The sequence below is a fragment of the Erinaceus europaeus genome, chromosome 1 (assembly GCF_950295315.1).
Source record: "Erinaceus europaeus chromosome 1, mEriEur2.1, whole genome shotgun sequence".
Taxonomy (NCBI): Eukaryota; Metazoa; Chordata; class Mammalia; order Eulipotyphla; family Erinaceidae; genus Erinaceus; species Erinaceus europaeus.
In genome coordinates, this window is record NC_080162.1 from 9,819,827 (window position 1) to 9,847,238 (window position 27,412).

A 27,412-nucleotide genomic window follows, 5' to 3' on the forward strand; every position below is an offset into this window, starting at 1 on the left:
CACGTGCTCACGGCTCGCTGCGGCGCCTGCGCAGTAGCGGGTCTGAAGTCGGTGCCCTTAATAGGCTTTTGGGCAGCTTGACTCGGGCTCCCTGCGCCAGCGGCTCGGTGCGTGGTGTCCTGTGTTCGCGCCTTGCAAGCGGCGGCGCCATGAGCACGACTTCCAGCGTACGAGGTGAAGTAGGGCCTTGGGGACGGGTGAGGCCAGCGGCCTGCGCGCTGCTTGCAGCCTCCTCCTGACCGCTGGGCGACTGTGCCGCTGCTCGGTGCGCAGGCGGGAGCTGTAACCTTGAGATGCAGAAGGGCGAGCGCGCGGCCACACCGGGGAGGGGGGACTCGCGCGTGCGGCCGGGATGCCCCCGGTTTCGGGGGGCCTGGGGGGAGTGCACGCACCTACCCGGCTCTGCACCAGGTCGCTCCTAACGGGCCGACCCGAAGCCCCCCAAAGATCTCGCTGCTACCATTCCTAGCTCTCTGCCCGCCCCCACCCCAGACGCATGTTTTCTTAGCTCTCAAGGACTGGGCGAAGAAAGGAAAAACAAACAAACAAATAAATAAATATAAAAAGTCAAGATGGGGAAATATACCCCTCTTCCCCCATCTCATGTTTAAATCACTTGGACACCTGAACATGAATTTTCTGTAACCCTAAAGCGGTGCGTGACTAATCACATCTTCGGGTTCTTTTTTTTTTTTTTCCACTTTTTTTTTTTTTTAAATAAGGAAACCCAATCCGAGGTCTTCCGCTTCCCCGGTTTTTTCTTATGCTTCTGGCCTCAGATTTGGCACAGATGACTATAGTCCAAGCAAGGGAAGAAGGAAAAACCACGGTGCCCTCTGAGTCTTCAGTTGTCTCAACTTTGCTTTCATGTGTGAGCACCGAGCGTTTGAACACATGAACTGTACAGAAAGTCCGATTTGAAAAGAGACTGTATAGACGTCATTCAATGTGGAATATAATTCTCGGTAGGGATGTAGCTGTTGGTGGAAGACTGGCACAGCTGTGTGATGCCAGCCCCGGATATAAAATGCTAAGCGCCAAGCTTTGATTGCCTAGAGTGGTACTTAAAAGGAAAGAGGTTGTCCACAAGTCAATTTAAACTAGTGCCATTCATTCATCTAGTGAGTGATCTAGCATGCTAAATTCGATAAACAGTATCCACCAACTAGAGCCCCAATTTTGTGATAGTCTTGATAAGATAGAAGATGTCACTTCTTTTACCAGAAGTTATCTAGCCAGTGAGGCAATTTACAAGAAATATTCCAGAAAAAGGATGGCAGAGGACCTAGTGGGAGTTGTATCGTTATGTCGAAAACTGAGAAATGTTCTGCATGTACAAACTATTGTGTTTACTGTCGACTGTAAAACATTAATCCCCCAATAAAAGGGGGGGAGTCAAAAGAATATTCCAGAAAGTACCCAACTCATCTTGAGACTCCTTTAAACAGAAGTACTTTTGCATATTTAAAGCAGGAAATGACATTTCTTGCTTTTTAAATTGAGAGGGAGGGAGTAAGCCTTACCTAAAAGATGTTCATGTAGGTCTGGGGAGACAGCATGATGGTAATGCAAAAGACTTGAGGCTCCAAAATCCCAGGTTCAATCCCCAGGCACCACCACAAACTAGAGCTGAGCAGTGCTCTGGCTGCTTTCTGTGTATATCTTTCTCTGTGTGTCTCTCTGTCATTAAAAATAAATAATTGGGGCAGGGGTAGATAGCATAATGGTTACACAAAGAGACTCTCATGCCTGAGGTCCCAAAATCCCAGGTTCAGTCCCCTGCACCACCATAAGCCAGAGCTGAGCAGTGCTCTGCTAACAAAAATAAATAATTTATTTTAATTTTCTAAAGATTTTATTTATTAATGAGAAAGTAGAAGGAGAGAGTGGAAGAGCCAGACGGCACTCTGGTACATGTGCTGCTGGGGATTGAACTTGGGACCTCACGCTTCTGAGTCCAACGCACTATGCCACCTCCTGGACCACAATATTTAAAAAAAATAAATAAATTGATTGATTGATTTAAAAAAAAAAACATGTTCATGTAACTTGAGCCCCTGTATGATCTAGAACCGATTCCAGAATGTGTTTTTGTATAATATATGGAGTGATTTTAAAAGTTAGATAAACCAAATATTTGAAAAGGCTATGCCTTACCTCCTTTCCCCTCAAATCTCTTTTTCCCAGACTCTCTGCCTTCATCTCCAAGTGACAAAACAAGGGTTTTCCTGTTCCCCTAGCACTCTGTTACTCAATCCAACTGCTCTCTGAATGGTACAGTGCTTGTAAGCCCATCTCAATTCCCTGAGTTCTTATTCATCGATGTCTGTATCCTTCCAAGTTCCAATTCATAATTAATCTCAGCATAGAAAAATACTGTTTGTGTTTGATGATTTCATGGAATCACTTACAGAAGTGACCCAGAGATAGCTTACCCTCTAGGATGTCTGACTGGCCACACTCTGGGGCCCAGTTTTGCACTCTGTCACCACTTGGAAGTACCACACTGAGGGAAAATCCTGTGCTGTTGTGTCCTCTCACTCTGTTTCTGTAACTAAAGTCAAAGAGTGGGAACGGATGGTGGTGCACCTCGTTGAGTGCACATGTTACAGTGCACAAGGACCCGGGTTCGAGCCCCCATCCCTACCTGCAGAAGGAAACTTTGCAAGTGGTAAAGCAGGGCTGCAGGTGTCTCTCTTTCTCTCTCCCTATCTCCCCCTACCCTCTTGATTTCTGACTGTCTCTAACCAATAAATAAAGGTAATAAAAAATTTTTTTTAAATAAATAAAGTCAAAGAGTAAGCCTGTCCAGGAGCAGTGAGATCATGCACATAGGAATTTTCTGGCACTACAAAAGTTTTTTTTTATTTTTATTTTTTACAATTTAATGTTTCTGTTTTATCTGAGATAAAAGAAAATGGCTCCAGGGGCTGGGTGGTGGTGCACCCTTTGCAGTGCACCAGGATCCAGGTTCGAGCCCCTAGTCCCCAACTATGGGGTGAAAGCTTCAAGAGTAGTGAAGCAGGTCTGCAGGTGTCTCTGCCTCTCTTCCTATCTCTCCCACTCCCTCTCGATCTCTGACAGTCTCTGTACAGTAAATAAAGATATTAAAAAGAAAGAAAGAAAGAAACTGGCACGATCACCCATGATGCGATACTTGGTAGAAATATAAAGCGGGCTACACTACAGTATTCCCTGTGTGTACCTAAAATGTGCTGTGATAAGATTTTATTTTTTAGTCTCGAGAAATACTGAAATCCCATGCTTTGGGTGCAGTAGATTAGCATGAGGTCAAAGATAACTCACTCGTTTTAAGAGTGATGTGATGGTAGACATAAAGGGAACTGCAAAATCAGATTAGTAATTCCGTATTTCTTTGAACTCAGCTGACCTTGAAAACCACCTATAAATTCATGTGTGAAATATAGAGAATTGAAAACGTTGAGCTTGGGGGACTGTCACCTGGGCTGGGGAAACAGCATCATTATTATGCAAAAGACTCGAGCCTGAAGCACCAAAGGACCCAGGTTCAATCCCTGGCACCACCCACCAAAAACCAGAACTGAGCATGCTCTCAACGCAGCTATCTCTTCTCTCTCTCTCTCTCTCTCTCTCTCTCTCTCATCAACTTCTTTTTTGAAAGATCTTTGAATTTTTTTCTTTTATTGTTTTTTATTATTATTTATTTATTTAAGAAAGTATTAATTAACAAAACCATAGGGTAGGAGGGGTACAACTCCACACAGTTCCCACCACCCATTCTCCATATCCCACCCCCTCCCCTGATAGCTTTCCTATTCTTTATCCCTCTGGGAGCATGGACCCAGGGTCATTGTGGGATGCAGAAGGTGGAAGGTCTGGCTTCTGTAATTGCTTCCCCGCTGAACATGGGCGTTGACTGGTCTCTTTTATTGTTTTATTTATTATTTGATAGAGACAGAGAGAACTTGAGAAGGGGAGACAGGGAGAGAGATAGAGAGACACCTGCAGCTCTGCTTCACCACTCGTGAAGCTTTCCCCCTGTAGGTGGAGACCAGGGGCTTGACTTGCACGCTATAATGTGAGCGCTTAATCAGGTGCACCACTGCCCAGCCCTTAGCTTTCTCTCTCTTTCATCACTTTTATCTCATTAAAATACATGAATAAATAAATTTTTTATTTATTATAAAAAGGAATCACTGAAAAAAACCATAGGATAAGAGGGGTACAACTTTACACAGTTCCCACCACCAGAACTCCGTATCCCATCCCCTCCCCTGATAGCTTTCCTATTCTTTAACCCTCTGGGAGTATGGACCCAAGATCATTGTGGGATGCAGAAGGTAGGTAGAAGGTCTGGCTTCTGTAATTGCTTCCTCACTGAAAATAGGTGTTGACAGGTCCATACTCCCAGCCTGCCTCTCTCTTTCCCTAGTGGGGCAGGGCTCTGGGGAATCAGAGCTCCAGGACACATTGATGAGGTCATCTGTCTAGGGAAGTCTGGTTGGCATCATGCTGGCATCTGGAACCTGGTGGCTGAAAAGAGAGTTAACATATAAATAAATAAAGCCAAAGAAGTTGTTGACTAATCATGAACTTAAAGGCTGGAGTAGTGCAGATGAAGAGTTGGGGGGGGGTCTCCATTCTGTAGACAGCTAGTAGGCATATTTTAGTTATATTCCAAAGAGCCCATGGCTATACTAGTTTGTTTGTTTTTTCCCTGACCCTGAAATCTGATATGCAGGTGGGTCCTCCTTATTGTCTGGGGAGATGATGTCATGGCTGGAAAAGGAACAGAAAGCTGGATGGGGAAGAGAGTAGCTCCCTAATATGGGAAAGGTATATAAATGTTGTTGACTGTAAACCCCATTGATTTGATCTGATCTGGGACCCATATTCAGCTTAGGAGCCAATGTGACATCTGCACACCTGTAGATCTGACCTCACATTCTGTGGTCATGAGTAGGAACATTCCAAGCTGCCCCAATATCAGGACCCATCTTCCTCAGGTGTAGCATAGAGTATGTTATCCATCCTCCCTTCAGAGGATGGAACATTCTCTACCATTGTTGCTGAGGAGTTATTCTGATGCAGTCTCCGCCCCCAGGTTTTTCTACGCCCCACAAAATCCTAGAGAGCCCCCTTCAACCAATCCTGGCCCTACACGTCACCCCTGGTTGTCGCCCAATAAAAAGCCCCCTCACCCCCCCTCTGGGCTCTCAGCTCTCCCTCTCTGAGGTCTCGCTCCCTGCTCTCCCCCCGTGGTCAGGTAGTGGGGACGGCCATTGCCGGCTGGCTCCACGTGGTCTGAACCAAACCCCCCCCCCATCCTATAATAAAGATTTGTGTACCCCTTTGCTCTGGACGTCCGCTCTCTTCTCCGTGGTGCAGCCCGACACCAGACCACCTCAACAACATACCATTGTTGATCCAAGTTGAGGGCAGATGTGATATCATTTGGTATGAATTGAGAGACGCATGCAAGAAAGTGAGCCCCACTCTCGAGGTTCCAAGCCTGGGGAAATATAGGCTCTTTAGAGGAAATGGGAGGTTCCTGCTGTCTTAGGGTTTATGAAGGCAATAGATAGTTATTGTTCAACAGTAAATACAATAGTTTGTACATGCATAACATTCCCCAGTTTCCCATTTAACAATACAACCCCCACTATGTCATTTATCATCCTTCATGAACCTGTATTCTCCCCACCCACTCCCACCCCAGAGTCTTTTACTTGGGTGCAATATGCCAATTCCATTTCAGGTTCTACTTGTGTTTTCTTTTCTGATCTTGTTTTTCAACTTCTGCCTGAAAGTGACATCATCCCATATTCATCCTTCTGTTTCTGACTTATTTCACTCAACATGATTTTTTCAAGGTCCATCCAAGATCGACTGAAAACGGTGAAGTCACCATTTTTTACAGCTGAGTAGTATTCCATTGTGTATATAGACCACAACTTGTTCAGCCACTCATCTGTTGTTGGACACCTGGGTTGCTTCCAGGTTTTGGCTATTACAAATTGTGCTGCCAAGAACATATGTGTACACAGATCTTTTTGGATGGATATGTTGGGTTCCTATATTATTTGTATATAGCTGTGCCACTGGTTGCTTCTGTTCTCCCTTGTCTAAGCTTTTTTTTGTGTGTGTGTGTGTGTAAGCTTTTAAGAGAGTCAACATATCAAAGACTCAGCCTATGGTCTGTGCATTAAGAAGTTGGAGACAAACATTTTTCCCCTCTCACATTAATTAAATAGTGGTTTATGTGACTACAGATTACTAGGAGTGAACATCAGCACCATTCCCACCACCAAAGACTGTGTCCCATCCCCTCCCACTTCCCATCTCCACCCCATGAAACCAAACATCCACCCTCATGTTGTTTTCAACAGGTTATGTTGTTTTCAATGGGCTGGCTTCACGGGCGGGTAACAGACAACCAGGGACTCATGGTTGAGCTGTAGGCAGTATCTCTTTATTCATGCAGGACGCAGCACAATCTAAGCAGAGCTGAGCTAAACTAAAGGTACTGTAAAACTCACAATGCTGTCTTTATATATACTTGCGAAGTAGGGTGGAAACAGGATGTGACATAGAGAGGGTGGAGAGAAAAGTGACTGGTGAAAATCAGAGTGTGACAAAGGGGGCAGAGCAGGCGAGAATCCTATCACTGAACCACAAATGCCCTGGAGGGAGGGTGGAACTTGTTAACAGTGGTTATGTAAATAGAATGAAGTGGTTATGTAAACAGAATAGTGTTAAGCAGGGGGGATTTAAACCAAATGAAACAGAAAGGGGCCTCATGCATACCAACATCCTCACCCTTACCCCAGGGTTTTTACTTTGGTGCCCTGCTCCAAACTCAGTCAAATCCTGCTTTGAGTTTCCCTTTCTGTTCTTCTTTCTCAACTTCTGTTGATGAGTGGGATCATCCCATACTCATCTTTATCTTTCTGACTTAGTTCACTTAACATAATTCCTTCTAGCTCTGTCCATCTAGCTCTGTCCAAGATGGGTCAGAGAAGGTGGGTTCATTGTTCTTAATAGCTGCATAGTATTCCATTGTGTATATATACCACAGCCTTCTCAACCACTCGTCTGTTGTTGGGCACCTGGGTTGCTTCCAGGTTTTAGCTATTACGAATTGTGCTGCTATGAACATAGGCATACACATATCTTTTTGGTTGCTTGTGATAAATACTAAAAAACAAAAACACTAGTCAACTGTTTCTAAGACTTTGTGAGAATTGTGGCTGTGGGGGGGGGGCGTGATGATGTCATAGAACTTTGCTTGTGGGTACACTGTGGAATTATACCCTTGTGATGTATAACCTTATAAACCATTATTAAATCATTTTTTTAAAAAAAAATTTTTTTAAAACAAATGCTATAAAAAAATAATAACACTGACTCAAAAAGTTTTCTTTCCAAAAGAAAGAAAACCGCCTACATCCCAGGCCTTGAGAGAAAAAAGTTACCAGGCATATCCTAATGAGAAGACCTTTGGGAGCAAAATATTCAGACCATTCCCCTCCCCCTCATGTACAAGGAAAGGAACATTCTGATTCTGCGACCGTTGACAGTGGGCAGGAGAAGGCAGTTCCGGGCAGGCAAGGGGCTGGAGAAAATAGAAACGGGGTGAGATTTCTACCAAAGGAAAGTAATTCTGTCAGTGATTGATCAACACGGTTATGGGGTTGGGGACAAGTTGCTATTTTCTTAATCTGAATAATTCTGAGAAAGTAATTCAAAGATTATAGAGTTGTGGGGCAAGGGAAGAGTAAGAAATAGGGAGGAATTTCTTCAGGGTGTCTTTTCTGTGTTTCGTTGATTATGCTTGCTGTGTGTGTACGTGATAGAAAGCATTGTTAAGCAAGGCTGAATAGGGCGTGACTGAGTGTAGGAGTCCGGTACACTGATATGATAGATTTATTTCTGCAGAGGGGATGTTAGGTTAACCCCGAAGTAGCAGAAATAAGTGTTCATGATTTTTTTTTTTTTTTTGTACCTAGTTCTAAAAGGTGCCAACTGAAATGTCTTCAGAAATGGAGTTTCCATAAAGTCCTTTGTGGTCTCTGAAATTGTGTCTGTTTTTAATTAGACGTATACACTGTCAAGGACTCACTTGACTCACTTGACTCACTGTCAAGTGTCACTTGAATTTTATTATGTGTTTATTGTCTCTGGTTTCCAATATTTTTTTTCAACCCTGTTGCTTGTTGAATCCATTATTATCCCTGCAGATTTTCAAATAGCCCACTTTTTCCTTTCCCTAAAGTTATGCCATCGACATCCACAATTTTTTGCCAGAAAAGTCCAAATGGTTCAGGCTACCACTTTAGAAATTATAAAGTAGTGCCTTTTTTTTTTTCTTTCTTTCTTTCTTTTTTTTTTTTTTAATTCTGGGAACCTTCCCATTGGTTTATGAGGAAATTAGAGAATTGGAATTTGGGATGTGGAAAAGAAATGGAATTTTCTGAAGATCTTGCTGGATCTGTGATACTAAACTTACTGACGTAAATACAAAACCATTTTTCTTACGCACATCTTGTATTGTGACATTTGTAGGAGGTCATGAGTGGGCCTTATTAGAGGCTAGAATCACAGGATATGTGGGTAATACTTGGGTAATAGCTATAGAGGCAGAGCCTAAGCTTCTTTTGTAATATATAGGCCTCAGTAGGGTTTTAACCAAATAGGTTCTAAAAGTATTGCTTCGGTCATTTAAAAGGTGTCCTTATGATTGGCACTTAAGAGAAGGTGTGGTATTTTAAGTCTTTCATGGTATTGCCCTCCCCCTTTTTAAGTTCATGCTAAAACATTCAGCAAACATAATTGAACAAGAACTGTGCAAAGTCATATTGGAGTCCATTTATCTATTCAAGTAACTAACTATACAAGTAACGAATTCAGAGTTACTTGTCCATTAGCTAAATGGTGGATTTCTATAGCCCCTGATAAAATATTTGCTCTTGAGAGTTCCATGGTAAATAATTTCATCCCAAAAGAAGCTTGTGAAGCAAACTAAAAATCTGGGCAGAATTGTAGCCCCGTTTGGGATTACCACAGGGTAATTAAATACCGTGAAACGACTCAACGTTTTGTAATTAAAAAGCACCTATCAGGCCGGGGTAGATAGCATAATGGTTATGCAAAGACTATCATACCTGGGGCTCTGAAGTCCCAGGTTCAATCCCCCACACCACCATAAACCAGATCTGGGGAGAAGGGCTGGGGGAGTACCCATCAGGCCAAAGGTTTGAGGCTATCACATGTCTTAATAACTTATTTTTCTTAGTCGTGCAGTGCAGCACCTGGGAAGAATGGTAATGTTTATTTGAGGGAACTATGGCAGGGTGGACTGGAAATGTTACGGGAAGAGAACAGAACTGAATTTGTAAAGAATAACTGTAATTGAAAGTAGACTCTGAGGAGCGTGCTAATTTTAAACATTTTATTGAAATGAAATGATTTTAATAGACAACATTTTAATAGACAGGATAGAATTAAGTATGAGAATGATAGTTTCTGTTTGAGTTTTGTAAGAATGAACTACAACTTTATATAAGGCTCTGCTAGGCGTGGTTATTAATTAAATTACATTAGTGAAATAAGAAATTTGATTCTCGTACAAGTAAATCACACGGTTAATTACTCATCTCTGTACTTAGCCTTGGAATGTGTTTCTTGTACTTATCTCTCTAGGGCTTAATTTGATAATCTGGTGATAATCTGGGAACTTATTTCAAACAGTGAAGATCTGACTCAGGAAGTGCTGGAAAGCAGAGCTATGTGTTTATCCTGACCCCTGTTCAACTTCTTCACTCCATGTTGGGAATAGACAACTCTCCGCTGAGACTAACCAGACTATGCCGAACATTCTTCTGCCCAGTGTTCTCTGCAAGTGGGGTAGTTAGTTACTAAGTGCTTGGGCTTCTGAGGGCTCCTTGAAAGGCTATATGAAAAGAAGAAAATGATGTCCTGTTGGTGAAACAAATCATCTAGTGGAAAAAGATCACTGAGTGGAAAAAGGAAGTTTGTGGAACAGGCTAGGAGTGTGAGTCAGAGGACAGGCCTTGGATGTCAGGTCCCTGGTTCAAAGGCGATCACTGTGTGTGCATTAGCCGCCCTCACTCTCCCCTCTTGCCCACCCACCCATCCCCTCTAGGAAATAGACACGGAAATCCTTTCCAAATAAAAGGAAATGAAGTCTGTCGAAATTCAGATAGTCGAATGTGGAAGGTGGTGGATAAAAGGTTGAGCTCTTCCCAAGGAAGAAGTTCATCCCCCAACATCCCAGTGCCTCTCTCCTTCTCTCACTAACAGATTTGGGGGGGGGGGTTTAATTAGGTAATCATCCGCTAATGGATCATGGAAATTTATAATAAACTAGATTACATTTTTTTTTGTGACATTGGTATATTCTGGTTTTTATTTTAGTGAGAATGTGCTTTAAAAGTAAAAAAAAAGAAAGCAAATTTGAATGACTTTGGAGCCCATAGTCCTGCTGGATACAACCCTTGGAATATTTACCAATAAGGATGATTGTTTTTGACTTTTTTATTTACTCCCTTATATACCAATATTTTTGCAGTTAATGCATTTTTAACATCACTAAGGGATCTTACTGTTTAATTGAATTCAGATGGATCATTTGTTAGCTTAGTCACATGTTGTTGTTTTTGTCTTTTTAATTAGCATTTTTACCTTTCAAGGCTTTTTTTTTTTTAATTTATTTATAAAATAAAAAATATCAACAAGACCATAGGATAAGAGGGGTACAATTCCCACCACCAGAATTCCGTATCCCCTCTGCTCCCTTGAAAGTTTTCCTATTCTTTCTCTGGGATCATTATGGATCAGTACGGCTTTTCATTTTACTCTTTTTAAGCAACAGATATTTGCAGACTCATGTATTATTTTTTAAATACTTTTGTCGATTTGTTAAAACAAGATTTTGTGTGTGTGAGAGAGAGAGAGAGAGGCCAGAGCATCACTCTGCACACAGGATGCTTGGATTGAATGAGGGAGAGGGAGAGGGAGAGGAGCCAGAGCATCACTCTGCACACAGGATGCTTGGATTGAATGAGGGAGAGGGAGAGGGAGAGGAGCCAGAGCATCACTCTGGCACACTGGATGCTTGGATTGAATTTGTATTTCCAAGTTCAGTGTCGTAATCACTGTGCCACCTCCCAGGTCCATATGTTTTTGTGGGTGTTTTGTTTTTTTGTTTCATTTTGTTTTACCAGAGCACTGCTCAGCTCTGGCTTATGGTAGTGTGGGGGATTGAACCTAGGACTTGAGAGCCTCAGGCTTGAAAGTCTCTTTGCATAACCATTATGCTATACCCCCACCCTTTTTGTTTTGTTTTTTAAGATTTTACGTAATTGGGCAGAGGTAGATAGCATAATGGTTATGCAAAGAGACTGTCATGACTGAGGGTCCAAAGTCCCAGGTTCAATCCCCTGCACCACCATAAACTAGAGCTGAGCAGTGTTCTGGTAAAAAAAAAAAAAAAAAAAAAAGATTTTACTTAATTATTAAAAAGAAAGATAGGAAGATAGAAAACAACCAGAGATCGCTCTGGTACGTTTGCTGCCAGGGATTGAACTCAGGACCTTCTGCTTGAGAATCCAGTGCTTTATCCACTGTACCATCTCCTGGACCATACCACGTTATTTTAAACCTACATATAAACACATTAAAGAATATAATTAAGCTTTATTTTTCCTTCTCTATCAATAAGTGATTTTAGGTTTTTGTCTTTTTTTTTCTTTATTTGAGGGATTAATGGCTTACAATCAACAGTAAAATGCAATAGTTTGTACATACATAACATTTCCCATTTTTCCACATAACAGTTCAATCCCCACTAGGTCCTCTGCCCTCCTGTTCCAGCACCTGAACCCTCCCCCCCCACCCACCCCAGAGTCTTTGACTTTGGTGCAGTACGCCGACTCCAGTCCAGGTTCTGCTGAGTGTTTTCTCTTCTCATCTTGTTGTTCAACTTCTGTCCATGAGTGAGACCATCCCATATTCATCCTTCTCTTTCTGACTTATCTCACTTAACATGATTCCTTCAAGCTCCACTCAACATGATGTGAAGAAGGTGAATTCACCATTTTTTACAGCTGAGTAGTATTCCATTGTGTATATAGACCACAACTTGCTCAGCCACTCATCTGTTGTTGGACACTTGGGTTGCTTCCAGGTTTTGGCTATTAACAGATTGTGCTGCCATGAACATAGGTGTACACAGATCTTTTTGGATGGGTGTGTTTGGTTCCTTAGGATATATCCCCAGAAGGGGGAATTACAGAGTCATAGGGTAGGTCCACTTCTAGCCTTCTGAGAGTTCTCCAGACTGCTCTCCACAATTGTCTTGATTTTCTTATTTCCACTGAAAAGGAAAAAGCTAAACAAAACACTATCACACCAGTGAATTCTGGTCATTCCATTAACATGAAGAATCTTGGGAGTCGGATGATAGTGCAGGTGGCACAAAGTGCAAGGACCAGCGTAAGGATCCTGGTTCGAGCCCCCGGCTCTCCCCCTGTCTTATCTTCCCCTCCTCTCCCCATTTCTCTCTGTCCTATCCAACAACAATGACTTCAGTAACAACAATAATAATTACAACAATAAAACAACAAGGGCAACAAAAAGGGAATAAATAAATATAAAAAAATTTTAAAAACTAAGTCTTTGTTGATTCGCTTAATACTCAAAAACTGATTTTCTTGAACATTCACATCAGATTATGAGTGCACTTAGATAGTGACTCCTTTTTTCTCTTCTGTTCTAGTTGAATGGATCGCAGCAGTTACCATTGCTGCTGGAACAGCTGCGATTGGTTATCTAGCTTACAAAAGATTTTATGGTAAAGACAATCGCAGCAAATCTATGGTCAACCCTCACATCCAGAAAGACAACCCCAAAGTAGTACACGCTTTTGACATGGAGGATTTGGGAGATAAAGCTGTGTACTGCCGTTGCTGGAGATCCAAAAAGGTGAGGAAAACCCAGTCTTTTATATTCCATCTTTAATGTACCATTTCTTTTATTGATTGATTTAATAATGATCAACAAAATCATAGGTTCAATTCCACACAATTCCCACCACCAGAGCTCCATCTCTCATCCTCTACCTTGAAAGTTTTCCTATTCTTTATCCTCCTGGGAGCATGGACCCAGGATCACTATGGTGATGCAGAAAGTGGGAGGTTTGGCTTCTGTAATTGCTTCTCCACTGGACATGGGCGTTGGCAGGTCGATCCAGACTCCCAACCTGTTTCTGTCTTTGCCTAGTGGGGCAGGGCTCTGGAGAGTTGGGGTTCCAGAACCATTTCTTTTTAAAATAAACTGTCAGTTTTGTATCACCAGATTTTAGTTACGACATCCCTTGTATTTTCTTTTTTTTTCTTTTTAAATATTTTTTATTTATTTATTATTATTTTTTAAATAATTTATTTCTTTATTGGGGAATTAATGTTTTACATTCAACAGTAAATACAATAGTTTGTACATGTATTTTCTTTTTTAGTAGATCCTTTTCTCTGTTTTCCATATACTCCTTAGGAGTAGACTTACATACTACAATGTGTAACTGCTGTATGTTTTAAGTTGTCATACTCTCACTGAGTTCAGGTGACTGTAACCAGACTTTTTTTTTTTTAATTTTCCCCTTTTGTTGCCCTTGTTGTTTATCATTATTGTTGTTGTTGTTGCTGTCATTGCCAGATAGGACAAAGAGAAATGAGGAGAGGAAGGGAAGACAGGGGGCAGAGAAAAAGAGACACTTACGAACCCCCCTGCATGCTGGGAGCTCAGACTGGGATCGTGATGTTGCTCTCTGCGCTTTTCACCACCTGCACTTAACCCGCTGCGCCACCGCCAGGCTCCCGTAACCAGACTTTTAACCAAGTAGGGGGGGAATCTCATTACTCTTAGGGTTACCTTCCTAAGTGAGTTTAGCGTCCACTGTCCTAGAAATAAGAACACACTGCTAGGCACATAACAACAACAAAAGTAAATTCCCTCCCCCCTCCCTTTTTTTTTTAGCTTTCAAGCCATCTGTATTGTAGAATAAATTTTGGAAATTTCAAGAGGAACTTTTGACAAATGATCCTTGAGAATTTTTCTGATAAAAATATGTGACCCTATGCTCTAAGCCTTTCTTAAGCTACTGCTCTTAGAGTTTAATATCTAGCATAGAATTTTTTTTTTTTCCTTTGGACTCTTGTTTCATCAAGTTCTATCTGGAAGCATCATCTATGATACTACAACCTTAGGCTGTGATGACAGCTAGTAATCTGAAGGTGACCAAATGTTCATCTCTGTAAGACTGACCAAAGGGACCACCACCTTGGAAAACTTCAGACATTGAACAACATTGAAATTTTTGATGGGGGCCGAGTGGTGGCGCACCTGGCTGAGCGCACATGTCGCATTGCGCAGTGACCTGGGTTCGAACCCCCGTCCCCACCTGCCAGGGGGTAAGCTTTGCGAGTGGTGAAGCAATGCTGCAGGTGTCTCTCTGTCTCTCTCCCTTCTCTCCCACCCCCTTCCCTCTCGATTTCTGGTTGTCTACTTCCAGTAAATAAATAAAGATAATTAAAAAAGAAAATATTTAAAAATAATCTAAAAAAAGAAATTGTTGATGTATTGCAAGACACGTTCCCATTTAAATAAATTCTGTTTTTACTGAAGATGACACCAAATGGTTTAAACATAGACAATAAAAACCATGTGTCTGAGGGCCAAATAGTGACTGACCTAGAAGAGTTCTCTTGAGTGCAAGGACCCCAGTTCTGCTTGAAACGTAGTGAAACAGAAGGTGTCTTAGATACATAGAGCAGATTCTTGAATAATGTCATTTTCTTCATCATTTCATTGTAATGTTGATGAGGAAAAACAGTCCTGGAGGAGGGTAGATAGCCTAAAGGTTATGCAAAGAGACTCTCATGCCTGAGGCTCCCAAGTCCCAGATTCGATCCCTGGCACTACGGTAAACCAGAGCTGAGCAGTGCTCTGGTAAAGAAAGGAAGGGAGGGAGGAAAGGAGGTTCCTGGATAAGGTTGAATGAGAAACTTTACTCAAAGGCCAGGCTTCAGTTGTGTCGTTTCACGCACATTTGCAGTTTGTAAGAACTGTTGAGGGCTCGCTGTACAGTAAGCACAGTATGAATAGTCTCAGTAAAAGGAAGATTAAATAAACAGGGTGATTCAAGCCGCAGCATCTGGGAACGTAGAGCCCAAGACTTGTAAATGCCAGACTCTAAATTGGATCCCCAGCATCACATGTGCCAGAATGGTGCCCTAGTTTTCTCTTTAGTAAATATTTTTAATTTATATATTTATTCCCTTTTGTTGTCCTTGTTGTTTTATTGTAGTTATTGTTGTCATTGTTGGATAGGACAGAGAGAAATGGAGAGAGGAGGGGAAGACAGAGAGGGGAAGAGAAAGACAGACACCTGCAGACCTGCTTCACTGCCTGTGAAGCGACTCCTCTGCAGTTGGGGAACCAGGGGCTTGAACTGGGATCTTTAGGCCAGTCCTTGCGCTTTGCACCATATGTGCTTAACCCGCTACGCTATCACCTGACTCCCGTAAATAAATATTTTTAAATAAGAGATAACCATAACCTCTTACCATGGACTGAAATTGTGTAACGATAAACATGGAGTTACGACCCTGAAAAGAGTTGGCCAAGGAGACGGTGCCGTGCGTACAGCCTTGGATTCTCAAGCATGAAGGCCTACGTTTTATTCCTGGTACCACACGTTCCCTAGTAATTAATGTTCTAGTTCTCTCTCCATCTTTTGCTCCAGAATAAAGAAGCTTTTAAAAAGGAAGAGGAGGGGGAGTCAGGTAGCGCAGCGGGTTAAGCACACGTGGCACAAAGTGCAGGGACCAGCTTGAAGATCCCAGTTCGAGCCCCCGGCTCCCCACCTGCAGGGGAGTCGCTTCACAGGCAATGAAGCAGGTCGGCAGGTGTCTATCTTTCTCTCCCCCTGTCTGTCTTCCCCATCTCTCTCCATTTCTCTCTGTCCTATCCAACAATGACAACATCAACAATAACTACAACAACAATAAAAACAAAGGCAACAATAAATAAATAAATAAATGAATAAATGAATAAATAAAAGAGGAGGAGTACAGATCCTGGAAAAGGAGATAGAGGACCTAGTGGGGATTGTATTGTTATGTGGAAACTAAGAAATGTCATGCATGTACAAGCTTTTGTATTTACTGTCAACTGTAAAACGTTAATCCCTCAATAAGGATTTTTTTCTTATTGGGGAATTAATGTTTTACATTCAACAGTAAATACAATAGTTTGTACATGCATAACATTCCCCAGTTTCCCATATAACAATACAATCCCCCCAATAAAGATATATATATATTTTTTAATATTTTATTTATTTATTCCCTTTTGTTGCCCTTGTTGTTTTATTGTTATAGTTATTATTGTTGTTGTCATTGTTGGATAGGACAGAGAGAAATGGAGAGAGGAGGGGAAGACAGAGAGGAGGAGAGAAAGATAGACACCTGCAGACCTGCTTCACTGCCTGTGAAGCGATTCCCCTGCAGGTGGGGAGCCGGGGGCTCAAACCGGGATCCTCATGCCGGTCCTTGTGCTTTGCGCCACCTGCGCTTAACCCGCTGCGCTACAGCCCGACTCCCAATAAAGATATTTTTAAAGGGGGGGATAGAAGGAGAAAGAAAAAGAGTCTGGAAAAGTTCATTTGCAGTTCATAGACCAGCCAAGTATTGAAGAGTCTTTCTCAAATTTTCCTCGAAAGGCCTGATTTGAGCAAAAGTGAAATCAATCTAGAATCTCTTCTGGCCCTTGCATCCCCCCCCCCCAGGAATAAGTCCAAAAAATGAGTCTGGGGTACCCGTCTGAGGAGTCTATACCTCCAGACACACAGTTCTTCGACAGGGGGTCTAAGCATAGAGTTCTGATGCAGTGTGCTAGTGATGGAAATAGACAAGTGTGAGCAGATGAATGATAGGGTTTTGTTTTATTCACTTGGAGGGAGAGTGAGTCAGCAAAGAGACAAAGGCAGAAGAGTAACACCATAGCACACCCTGTCAGTTTTGTTTCAGCAGAGCACTGCTCAGCTCGGGCTGATGGTGCTTGCAGGGGATTGAAGCTGGGACTTGGGAGCCTCAGGCATGAGAGTCTCTTTGCAGAACCATTATGCTATCTGCCCGCCCCCACCCCCATCCATAGAGTTCTCTCAGTGCTGTTCCTGGCACTGCTACATGGTACTGGGTCTCATACCCAGGGTCTTATGCTTGGTAAGGTGTGTCCTTTACTGGTTGAGCTGCCTCCCAGCCTCTACAGGACACATTTTGGAAAAAGGGTTAGTTAAAAATCAATAACTGGTACATGTGAATGATTATAACAGGTAGCTTGTGAGGCTGGGGAGGCAGCATAATGGTTACGCAAAAGACTTTCAGTCCTGAGGCTCCAGAGTCCCAGGTTCAATCCCCAGCTCCACCATAAGCCAGAGCTGAGCAGTGCTCTGATAGCTCTCTCTGTGTATCTTTCTCTCTTTCACCAAAAAGAAATAAATAAAATATTAAAATAATAATAATGGAGGCTCCAAGGTCCCAGTTTTAATCCTCAGCACCACCATGAGGCAGCACTGAACAATGCTCTAGTCTCTTTTTGTATCTCTTCTCATTAAAGTAAATACAGGGGCCAGACAGTGGCGCCCCTAGTTGAGTGTACACATTACAGTGCACCAGGAACCTGGTTCAAGCCCCGGGTCCCCACCTGCAGCTGGTAGGCTTCACAAAATGGCATAGCACTGCTACATGTGTGTGTCTGTCTCTCTCTTCTTTTTTTTTTTTTTTTTTTTTTTGCCTCCAGGGTTACCACTGGGGCTAGCTCCCTGCACTATGAATCAGCTGCTCCTGGAAGCTGTTTTTCCCATTTTTATTGGATAGGAGAGAGAGAAATTGAGAGAGATGGGGAAGGTAGACAGGGTTTCTCTCCCTCTCTCTCTTTCCCTCTCTATTTCTCTTTCTCCATCCAAAATAAATAAATAAATAAAGATATTTTTAAAGACTTATTTAAAAGTTGGGTTTTTGTTTGTTTGTTTTTACACCAGAGCACCGCTCAGCTCTGGCTAATGGTTGTGCAGGGGATTGAACCTTGGACTTGGGAGCCTCAGGCATGAGAGTCTCTTTGCATAACTATTATACTATCTACCCCCGCCCAAAGAAAGATAATTAAAGAAAAAAAATTTAATTTTAGGGCCAAGTGGTGGCACACCCGGTTGAGTGCACCAGGTACAATGTTCAAGTACCCGGGTTCGAGTCCCGAGTCCCCACCTGCAGGGGGAAGGCTTCACAAGTGGTGAAGCTGGGCTGCGTTGTCTTCTGTCTCCCCCTCCCTTTGACTTCTGGCTGTCTCTATCCAGTAAATAAATAAAGATAATTTTAAAAGATTTTTCAATTAAATAAAAATTTTAAATATTTATTTATTATTGATGGAGACAGAGAAATTGCGAGGGGAGAGAGATAGAAAGGGACACAGACAGAGAGACCCCTGCAGCTCTACTCCACCACTCATGAAGCTTTCCCCCTGCAGAAGGGAGCTGGGGCTTGAACTTGGGTCCACTTAACCGAGTGCCCCACCTCCTGACCTGCGCCCCACTTTTTTTTTTTGCCTCCAGGGTTATCACTGGGGCTCAGTGGCTGCACTACGATACGAGTCCACTATTCCTGGCAGCCATTTTCTCCATTTTGTTGTTGCTGTTACTGCTGTTGTTGTTGTTGTTGTTGGATAGGACAGAGAGAAATGGAGAGAGGAGGGGAAGACAGAGAGGGGGAGAGAAAGATAGACACCTGCAGACCTGCTTCACCCCCTGTGAAGCGACTTCCCTTACAGGTGGGGAGCCCGGGGCTCGAAATGGGATCCTTACTCCGGCCCTTGCTCTTTGCACCATGTGCGCTTAACCCAGTGCACTACCGCCCAACTCCCTCAAAAAAACAATTAAAAAAAAAAAAGCTTACTGAAATATCTAATCTTGTAGTAGTACTGAAGGTGGTGATGCCATTAACAAAAAAAAGATGGATTCAGGAGGAAAGGAAGCCAGGTTTTCTAGGCCAGTGACGAGTTCCATATTAAAGAGTGAATCTTTTTTTGCCCTTGTTTTTTATTGTTTTTGTTGTAGTTATTATTGATGATGTTGGATAGGACAGAGATAAATGGAGAGAGGAGAGAAAGACAGACACCCGCAGACCTGCTTCACCGCCTGTGAAGCGACTCCCCTGTAGGTGGGGAGTGGGGGGGGGGCTCGAACCAGGATCCTCACTCTGGTCTTTGTGCTTAACCCACTGCGCTACCGCCCGACTCCCTTCAAGAGTGAATCTGAGGTGACATTTAAATGGAAATGTACGCAGCGGTCTGAAAGGCGAGGCTGAGCTCAACCCTGGAGGGTTGGAGACAGAGATCAGCAGAACTGATGAGTCAAGCCTAGGAATGCAGATGCTTAGTGCAGATAAACGCCGTGGGTTAATTATGCTCTCTTGTGGCGTTTTCTGCATTTTAGAAGTATGAGAGCCAAAAAAGAAAGGAGATAATACGGGCCAGTGTTAGAAGAAAAACAAAAAAGCACCATGGCTATACAGGAGAAAAGGAAAATAGCACCTGCTTAAGCACTCACGCTACAGTGCAGGAGTTCAAGCCCTGGTCCCCACCTGCAGGGGAAAAGCCTCACGAATGCTGAGGCAGGGCTACAGGTGTCTCTCTCTCCTCCTCTCTTCCCTCCTTCTCTCTGTCTGTATCCAATAATAAATGTAAAAAATAAAATAAAATAAACATAGTAAAGGAAACAAAGATTTCACTTGCAAATACTGATTTATACAAAGACAGATGATCACATAAAAATTGTTGGATCAATTAGGCATTTGACCTCTTAGTGTCGGTTCAGCAGAATGGTTAGAATAAGAGCTGTGTTCAAGTGGGTTAAAATTAAATTTGCTAAGTAGGCAGGGGTAGATAGCATAATGGTTATGCAAAGAGACTCTCATGCCTGAGGCTCTGAAGTCCCCAGTGCAATTTCTGGCACCACCATAAAAGCCAGAGCTGAGCAGTGCTCTGGTTAAATTTAAAAAAAAAATTTGCTAACCAAATGCTAGAGCCCATAAGCTATGTCAGAATTTCAGTAAGATTTAAGTAAGATGAGCATAAGTGAGCTCTACTTAAATTTGAGGTCATGTCATGGTTGTTTGCTTTGGTTTGGCTTTCCCAGGAGATAATGGGACAATAAAGCAAAGAGGTTTTCATAGACAGAGCTAAAAAATTTCAGGAAGGCCCATAAACAGACCCAGCCTAGTGGTCTCGATGTTTGTTTGATTTTATAGTTCAATAAAACATTGAAGAATTTTTCTCTCCTTGTGTACTTTAAAGTTTCCAGGTGGTTAAATTAGGAGGTTGCTATTTCTTATTGGTAGACTTCAAAGAAAGGAATGTCAGACTAGTCTTCTCTTGACAGTGGGTAGGATGTCTTTTATCTGTGTCGTTAATATATCCTTTTTGCATCTAGGATTAGTTCTGAATTTTCAGTGATTCTTAAACAGTCTGTACTCCTGCAATAACCAATTAAGTGTTTACATACTGACTAAGATAGTAGATGTTCTCCAAGCATCTTTATTTTTTATTTATTTTTGCCAGAGCCACACTGAGCTCTGGTTTATTGATGGTACTGTACTGGGGGTTGAACCTAGGACCTTGGAGCCTCAGGCATGAAAGTCTTTTTGCATAACCATTGTGCTATCTCCAAAGCCCTTTAGAAGTCAGAATCACTTACATTCATGAAGTTTCTAAGGTTTCGGATCATGTACTTACATGCCATTGCACAGAAGACTTGTAATTAATACTTTTCATTAAATAGCTATATTGTTTATGTCTAGTGATTCTTTTTTTCCTTAAACAAGCCAGCTATATAATATAGCAAGTTTTAGTGCCCTTTCTTTACCCCCCAGAAAAGGTGCAGAATAAATTGAGTTCAACTCTGGTTTATAATTTGTCATGGTATTGGGCCCTCCATATGCATGATTCCAGTATTCCCGTGCCAGTGTATGAGACCAGAGCACTGCCTCACCACCTTCTGGGGGTTTTCTTCTGTTGCTCTCATGAGACCCCCCCAGGGCTCAAACCAGAGCTTTGCACATGGTAAGGTGTGCAGCCTACTCCTCTCCCAGAGTCCTAATTCATTCAGAAGGTACAGTCAGTACTAGCTTAATGCGTCTAACACTTGAAACAGATTTCCCAGACTTGATGCATCTGGTATCTTAGTAATGTGCAGAAACTACATATCTAAATACACTTCATGTCTGCTCTGTGTCTCTGTCTCCCCCACCCCATCACAAAAACAAAACAAAACAAAACAAAACAAAAACTGGCCTATTTGTGGTCCAGGAGATGGCACAGTGAATAAGGCGTTGGCCTCTCAAGCATGAGGTCCCAAGTTCAGTCCCTGGCGGCATGGGTACCAATGACGTCTGGTTGTTTCTCTCTCCTTTCTCATTAATAAATAAATAAGGGGCCCGTGCAGTAGAGCAGAGGGTTAAGCACACACGTGGCACAAAGCGCAAAGACCGGCATAACGATCCCGGTTCGAGTCCCCGGCTCCCCACCTGCAGGGGAGTCGCTTCACAGGCGGTGAAGCAGGTCTGCAGGTGTCTGTCTTTCTCTCTCCCTCTCAGTCTTCCCCTCCTCTCTCCATTTCTCTCTGTCCTATCCAACAACAATGATAGCAATAATAACAATAGTAACAGTAGTAACAACAAGTGGTCCGGGAGGTGGCGCAATGATAAAGCTTTGGATTCTCGGGGAGTCGTACAGTAGGTAGCGCAGTGGGTTAAGCGCATGTGGCACAAAGCACAAGGACCAGCATAAGGATCCCGGTTCGAGCCCCTGGCTCCCCACCAGCAGGGGAGTCGCTTCACAAGCAGTGAAGCAGGTCTGCAGGTGTCTGTCTTTCTCTCTCCCTCTCTGTCTTCCCCTCCTCTCTCCATTTCTCTCTGTCCTATCCAACAACGACGCCATCAATAACTACAACAATAAGCAACAAGAGGGAATAAATAAATAAATATTTAGGGGGGGAAAAAAGCTTTGGACTCTCAAGCATGAGGTCCGGAGTTCGGCATGTGTGCCACAGTGATGTCTGGTTCTTTCTCCTATGTTTCTCATAAATAAAATCTTTAAAAACAAACAAACAAACAAAAAACAATAGTAACAACAAGGACAACAAAAGGGAGAAAAAAATAGCCTCCAGGAGTAGTAGATTCGTAGTGTAGGCACCAAGACCCAGCAAAAACCCTGGAGACAATAAATAAATAAATAAAATATTTTTTTAAAAACTGGCCTATTTTTTTTTTTAATTGACCTAGGATTAATCATATGTGAAATGAGATGGGGAAAGTCAGTAAAAGGAAAACTGCTCAAACAGCTATAGGGACCAGCATTTGAGACCCTGACGCGTTGAAAGAAGGTAGAAATGAATAAGAGGAAGAGTGTGAATGTGAAACTCAGCCTTGAAAAGGAAGAAGTCATTTGACTTCAAAACAAGATGAAGGAATGTGCCTGTACGAGAAGAAGGTACAGTCTGGTCTTGCTAGAGTTCCAGCCCCTTACTCACCGAGTTGAAACATGATTTACTGAGATAGAGTTTGAACAAGGACTCTAGGAGAATACAGGTGAAAAAGTAGACCGGCCAGGTAGCAACTGATGCCTTGTCTATTGCCCACAAGTTTATTTCTTCCTTCTATCCACTGAGTGTACCTGGTTTATGTATGCTCTAAGAAAACCTATGTAAGATTTCCACTGTTGAATGTAAAACATTAATTCCCCAATAAAGAAATAAATTAAATTAAATTAAAAAAAAAAGAAAGAAAGAAAGAAAACCTATGTAAGATTTCCAAGAGGTCTCTCTTTTTTTTTTAAAGAATTTATTTATTTGGGGGCTGGGTGGTGACGCACCTGGTTGAACACACATGCACATGTTACCGAGTCCCCACCTGCAAGAGGAAAGCTTTTCAAGTGGTGAAGCAGAGCTGCAGGTGTCTCTCTGTCTCTCTCCCTCACTATCTCCCTCTCCCTCTTGATTTCTAGCTGTATCTATCCAATAAATAAAGCTAATAAAATTTTTTTTTAAAAATTTATTTATTCCTGAGAGAGAGAGGAGGAGAGAAAGAACCAGACATCACTCTGGTACATGTGCTGCCAGGGATTGAACTCAGGACTTCATGGTTGAGAATCCAATGCTTTATCCGCTGTGCCACCTCCCGGACCACAGAAGTCTCCTTTATAATAAAAGTTGGCATGTTTAGTAGCTGGGGAGGTGGCTGATGCTATTGATTCTGAGGCCCTGTATTGACTGGAGCGCACTATGACAAAGTGATATATATCTCTTTCTCTTTCAGTAAGTAAATAAGTAAATAATCTATTTTCAAAAATTGCTATTATGTTTTAAATGTAAATTAAGCACCCTATGAGACGTAACTCTAATTTTTATGATAAGACATTTTCCATTCTCACTTTCTCTTCCTAGTTCCCATTCTGTGACGGAGCTCACACAAAACACAATGAAGAGACTGGAGACAACGTGGGACCGCTTATCATTAAGAAAAAAGAAACTTAAATGGACGATTGCAGTGCTAGAAGCCAAGTTGTCGAGATATTACCTGATTGTTAAATTAACGTAACTACAGCTTCTGTCTAATTCACCTCCCTAGATGTGGTTCTCGATGTGGTATAATTGCAAATCGCAGCTTTCACATTCACTGCATTTGCCTTACTTGTTGAACTATTGTGGTATATGCATTGTTTAAACAAAAGGAAAAAGTTCAAACCAGCGTCATGGCCTGTGGGTTATTCTGGTTGTATAAGGATCTGTTTCTTTACACTTAAAATAATGACACTAGAACATCACTGTATGTTCACATTACCGTTAAATTATTCTCACAGATTGTACTTATACATTTCAAAGGAAAAGGATCACCTTTTAATATTGCTTAGTTAATCTAGTAAGTAAATCAAGTGTGATCAAGCTACAATTTTTTTTAATTTATCTTATTTATTGGATAGAGAAAGTCAGAAACCGAGAGGAAAGGGGGTGATACAGAGGGAGAGAGACAGAGAGACACCTGAGACCTGCTTCATCACTCACGAAGCTTTCCCCCTGCAAGTGGGAACCAGGGGCTTGAACCTGGGTCCTTATGCGTTGTAACGTGTGTTCTACGAGGTGCACCACTACCCAGCCACAAGCTACATTTCTTAAGACATTCTAGGAAAATCCATCATGGCTTTTAATTATCTTTATTTATTTATTAGATAAAGACAGCCAGAAATTGAGAGGGAAGGGGTGCTAGAGAGACAGAGAAAGAGACCTGCAGCCCTGCTTCACCACTCATGAAGCTTCCCCCCTGCAGGTGGGGACCAGGGGCTCGAACCCAGGTCCTTGCACATTGTAGCAGATGCACCACCACCCGGCCCCTGGTCAGTAACTTTTCACTCATCCATTCATCATCCATTCATAATGGATCCAATAAGAAAACCAGTAGTGGAGCCCTGCCTCCCCACCTGCAGGGGAAGTCGCTTCACAAACAGTGAAGCAGGTCTGCAGGTGTCTTTCTCTCCCCCTCTGTCTTCCCTTCCTCTCTCCATTTCTCTCTGTCTTATCCAACAACGACAACATCAAGAATAATAACAACTACAACAACAATGTAAAAAAATAAGGGCAACAAAAGGGAGAATAAATAAATATTTAAAATAATAATAATAATAATAATGGAAATTCAGATCAAAGTGATACTTAGATTTAAAGCAGTCATGAAGGAAGTTTTAAAATGTAGTGTTCCAGGCTTCTAACCCAAGGAATAGCAAACACTTTAAACAAGGACACGGCAGAAAAAGAGCTCATACCAAGCCTGTCGGACACAAAGTACATATCTGTGACGGAAATAATAGTCACAGGCTGGATCAAAGGCATGGGAAAACTTATTTCCAACTCTTGACAAAGACGTGACCGTAGTTTCCCAGTAGGGTTTGATGAAACAGTACTTTAGCTTATCCTGCTTTGTGATTGTGGTATTGAAGGAAGGGAAGCGGCTGGTGCAAATACTGTCGGGGTTGCTGAAAGTGCCATCTTCCAATCAGAGCAAGAAGACTTTCGTCTGGACTAGCTGGAACAACTAGGAAATTAAAAGAGTGCCCACCCACTCAAAAATAAATAAAACTTAATAGGACTACAGAGAGAAAAGTAAGTATATTCTCTTGAAATGTTTTTTTTTTTTTTTAATTGGAAGTCAGGTGGTAGCGGGCAAACGCTAGAAAAAGAAGGAGGTAGCGCAGCAGGTTAAGCGCATGCGGTGCAAAGCGCAAGAACCAGCATAAGGATCCTGGTTCGAGCCCCCGGCTCCCCACTTGCCGGGAAGTCACTTCACAGGAGGTGAAGTAGGTCTACAGGTGTCTTTCTCTCCCCCTCTGTCTTCCCCTCCTCTCTTCATCTCTGCCCTATTCAATAACAACGGCATTAATAACAAGTGCAACAAAAATGGGGGGAAAATGTATATTTTTCTTAGCAGCAAGTTTTTTTAATAGAAACAAAGATTGAGAGGTGGGAGAGACAAGAGACACCTACAGCCCTGCTTCACTACTCAAAGCTTTCCCCCTGCAGGTGGGGACCAGGGGCTTCAACCTGGGTCCTTGTGCATTGTAATGTGAGCACTTAACCAGGTGTGCCACCACCTGGCCCCAAAGTAAGCATTTGAAGACAAGAATTTATGTTGGGCGATAGCGCAAGGGGTTAAGCGCACATGGTGCCAAGCACAAGGACCGGCTTAAGGATACTGGTTCGAGTCCTGGGGGGCTCCCCGCCTGCAGGGGAGTCACTTCACAGGCGGTGAAGCAGGTCTGCAGGTGTCTATCCTCCTCTGTCTTCCCCTCCTCTCTCCATTCCTCTCTGTCCTATCCAATGACGACATCTGTAACAACAATCATAACTACAACAACAATTAAAAAAAAAAAAAACAGCAAGGGCAACAAAAGGAAATAAATATATATTTTTTAAAAAAGAATTTATGTCTTAGTCCTCAAAAGATCCTAAACAAAAACATTGTATCCCTTACTGATTCCACAAAAAAAAAAAAAAAAAAGAGAGAAACTGAAAATAATTAAGAACAATAAAGTAAAAGAATTAAGATGGGAGTAAATATGTGTTAATATATTATGTATGTAATATATCAGACTAAGTTTTGGGATTTTGTGGGTTAGAGGTAATGGCGTGTGTGTGTGTGTGTAAATATGCATGCATAACTGTAAATACACTAAAGTAGCAGGTAAACTTTTACTATATAAAGTATTTTTCATGAAGTAGAGCTGTAAGAGAGAGAGAGAGAGAACAGAGAGGCAGCAGAGCACCCCTTCACACTGGCTACTGTTGTGCCGAGGATTGATCCTGGGGCCTCACAGCCTCAGGCATAAAAGTCTTGTATAACCATTGTGCTGTTTCCCCAGTCCAGGTAAACTTTCTCATTTATTTTAGTATATTTGAATTCTCAGTAGTAGTGAATTAACTAACTTCCGCTTGCTATCATCCAGACTTAGTTTTACAAGTCACAAGAATCAAAGCCAGTGTACCTATACTACGTATAATCACTGATATTTGTAAGTGTCTAGTCTTGTGTATAGTATATAAAGTGTATACCAAAATATGCTGGTTCTAAGTAGCCCTTGTGGTTTACTGGAGCACATCTTATTATATTACTGATTTAATAATGATTAACGGGAGTCGGGCGGTGGCGCAGCAGGTTAATCGCATATGGTGCAAAGACCCTAGGGATCCTGGTTCCAGCCCCCAGCTCCCCACCTGCAGGGGAGTCGCTTCACAGGAGGTCAAGCAGGTCTGCAGGTGTCTGTCTTTCTCTCCCCTTCTCTGTCTTCCCCTCCTCTCTCCATTTCTCTCTGTTCCTATCCAACAATGATGACATCAATAACCACAACAATGTTAAACAACAAGGGCAACAGAAGGGAAAATAAATACAAAAGATAATAATAATGATTCACAAAATTGTAAGATAACAGCTGTATAATTCCAGAGTTCCTTGTCCCATCCCTTCCATTGGAAGCTTCCCTATTCTTTATTGTTTAACTGCTTTCTGCTAGACATGGACTTTGGCAGGTCGATCCATACTCCCAGCCTGTTTCTATCTTTCTTTAGTGGGGTAGGAATCTGGGGAGGTGAGACTCCAGGACACATTGGTGAGCTTGTCTTCCCAGAGATGTCAGCATGGAATTATAGTAGCATCTGCAACTCAGTGGCTGGAAGGTGACAACATATAAAACAAAACTAAATGTTTAGTAAACAGGAGCCTGAAGGTAGAAATAGAGCACATGGATTTAGGGTTCT

At 42.2% G+C, this 27,412-nt stretch overlaps 1 protein-coding gene across 1 annotated transcript; it reads left to right on the forward strand.

Annotated features, from left to right (window-relative positions):
• On the forward strand, window positions 1–26,721 carry CISD1 (CDGSH iron sulfur domain 1). The gene is made up of 3 exons (XM_007537518.3): window positions 1–174; window positions 12,782–12,987; window positions 23,555–26,721. The coding sequence occupies exons 1-3, from the start codon at window positions 150–152 to the stop codon at window positions 23,642–23,644; spliced, it is 321 nt and encodes a 106-aa protein (XP_007537580.1). The 5' UTR covers window positions 1–149; the 3' UTR covers window positions 23,645–26,721.
• Window positions 26,722–27,412: the final 691 nt, after the last annotated feature.